The 2885-nt window shown below is 36.4% G+C and overlaps 1 protein-coding gene across 1 annotated transcript in view; it reads right to left on the reverse strand.

The window, feature by feature from the left end:
• The window catches only part of LOC106875597 (uncharacterized), a 6376-nt gene extending 4530 nt beyond the window's left edge, over positions 1-1846 (reverse strand). The window contains exons 1-2 of the mRNA XM_014923812.1: positions 1785-1846; positions 102-626 (exon numbers count right to left, since the gene is read on the reverse strand). Coding sequence (XP_014779298.1) covers positions 102-626; positions 1785-1846 — 587 coding nt within the window. The remainder of the gene's footprint in view (positions 1-101; positions 627-1784) is intronic.
• Positions 1847-2885: the final 1039 nt, after the last annotated feature.

Genomic DNA, 2885 nt, shown 5'->3' on the forward strand with positions numbered 1-2885 from the left:
CATTTATGAGAATTTTACCATCTTCATCTCTTATTTCAACCTCAACATCAAAATCGCTATTGGCCACAACTTTTAAAGGTGGTTGTTGCGATATTACTAACCGGTGTGCAGGTTTTGTGACAGATATTAGGCTAGTGTCGATGAATATTTTATGATCTGGTATTTCGATCCTGAACAGTCGCCTAGATGGAGGTACTATGGTATGTTCATGGTAAATCCAATCAAATATGACTCTTCCATTAAAAATTTGTGATTCCATTAGAATGGAAGAATGCGGTGTATGACAACGAGTTTTTGCAAGATGTCTGTTATATCGCTCCGGATAATCCAACCACCATGCTGATTTCTGACACAATTTCCCGCCACTGTCTGCCCAGGTATCTTTCTTATTAATTTCGCCAGATGGCAAAACAGCATAGCTGTCTATTGTAGCCGTCGTATTGAATTCTCTCCCTGCTGAAAAAGGTGTCCCGTTTGAATAATAGACATATACAATAATAGGCTTGCTGATCATTTGATTGAGTGGTACTGAATAGTATAACTTTGCGGGATCATCGGGTATAATTGTAGGAGGAGTGTTAATATGTAGAAATGATATTTGCAATTTTCCAGTCACAAACATCCAACTGGAGATAAGAATGAGGCATGCAAGTGTCATAGTTCATCGGATATTTCATGAAGAAAATGCGTTTGAATAATCATTTGTCGTTTGAAAGCATTGCAATTTTTCGATTTGAATATGAAAAACTAAATGCTAACCAGAGAGCCTGTGCAATTAAACAAAGAAATCTAATAAAAAAAATCTATCAACGTCTTTCTAAAACGCAACTTCATATGTTAAACACTGACTTTTGATCAGATAATAAGCGTTTTTTCTTTTTTATTTTCTTTTTTCATAATTTGAATTCCATATGAAATTGTTTTAGAGTAGCGTCTCTGATAAAAGAAAAAATTACGAAAGCATCTTCGTGAATATGTATCCCATCTATATGCACAAAATAGATACAAACGCGCACGCACACACACACACACATACACACACAACCAAATACACATACGCACGCACACATACATACATGCAGACACACACACAATAGCATACACAATCCCGTACACATATAAGCATACATAAATCACAAACACACACATAATCGTATATATGTGTGCGTGTGTTTGCTTGTGTAGGTGTGTGCGGTGTGTGTGTGTCTGCGTGTATACATATATACTTACATTCTTGGAGACATGCATATATACGTATGAAGTCACACACACACATGAGCTCACATACTGAATATATTTATTGATTAATTCAGATGAACAGGTTTTGTTACTATATGAAAATGTTAGTCAAATGAAATTGAAGAGGATATTCCCAACATGTGCCGCATGAAGTGTCCTTACTGGTTCCACTGTGTGGATACACTTGAAAATTTTGTAAGTGAATAGTTCAATGCCACTGTATATCTGTTTTACCTGATTATGTTCTGACATGTTTTACCTGTGTAAATTTTTACTGTTACAGCTGTCACATTTTAAAGATGAAAATGCTTTTGATATGGTTTTTTGATGTGTTTTGAAGAAACCAGATCACGAAAAAGCTTTGAAAATCTTTAATTCTATTAGTAAATCACACCTTCAAACTGAGACAAGTGTGTGATTGTAAAATGTACATGTCTCTCTACAATCGAAATTGTGCCAAATACCATTATTATATAATGGAATTCTATACAAACATACATTTAAACAAAAGATGCTTATATAAATACGCATAAACAAACATTTACCTGTCGTTGTGGTATGCCATTTCTTTCCCTAAATCGTTTGTCATCTCTGGAAATTTCTTCATTCTTGGGATTACCTCCCCTTCTCATACGAAGCTGTTTTTAATTGCTTTCTCTAACATCTGGAGGAGGTGCAATGGTCCAGTGGTTAGGGCAGCGGACTCGCGGTCATAAGATTGCGGTTTCGATTCCCAGACTGGGCGTTGTGAGTGTTTATTGAGCAAGAAACACCTATAGTTCTACGAGGCCCCGACAGGGGATGGTGGCGGATCCTGCTGTACTCTTTCACCACAACTTTCTCTCACTCTTACTTCCTGTTTCTGTTGTGCCTGTAATTCAAAGGGTCAGCCTTGTCACACTGTGTCACGCTGAATATCCCCAAGAAGTACGTTAAGGGTACACGTGTCTGAGGAGTGCTCAGCCACTTGCACGTTAATTTCACGAGCAGGATGTTCCGTTGATTGGATCAACCCTCGTCTTCGTAAGCGACGGAGTGCCAACAACATAACATCTGGAATCTGAGATAATCTCGTTAATCAATAGTAAATCAACAATAGCGTATAAATGAATAATAGTGAAAAATGGTTAGATACTTCTGTATAATATTGCAGTATATAAACAAAAAGTATAAAATGAAAATGCACAACAGCCTTAAGAGAAGTATTATATTTTAAGGAAAATTAAAGAGAGGAGGTCTGGAAGAGGTGGCTCACACTTAAATTTTCTCCATTTTGACTGGGATTTTGAAATTGTATTTTCACAGTCATTTCAAAATTATAAAGGAAAGGATTTTATGAAACAACAATTATGAAAATCTCTGATTTTTTTAATCCCACCCCCGCCAGTACCTCCTTAGGGCCTTTAAGACTGAATTTTCAATTGTTTTTGTTTTGGCAATAGCACTTAAAAAACCATGTGACAAGCCTTCTTTTAAAGCAAAAATTGTTTATTTAATTTTGATATCCATGAAAATTCATGCTTTTGGAAGTTCACCCACAGCATCTGTAAATTGTTTGCAGGTGCCATGAGAAATGTTTCTATTTTCTGACAGTTAACGGTCGCGATCTGGCAGAAACGTTAGCACGCCTTGTCTGTCCTTATTTG

This window comes from Octopus bimaculoides, chromosome 12 (assembly GCF_001194135.2).
Source record: "Octopus bimaculoides isolate UCB-OBI-ISO-001 chromosome 12, ASM119413v2, whole genome shotgun sequence".
NCBI classification, from domain to species: Eukaryota; Metazoa; Mollusca; class Cephalopoda; order Octopoda; family Octopodidae; genus Octopus; species Octopus bimaculoides.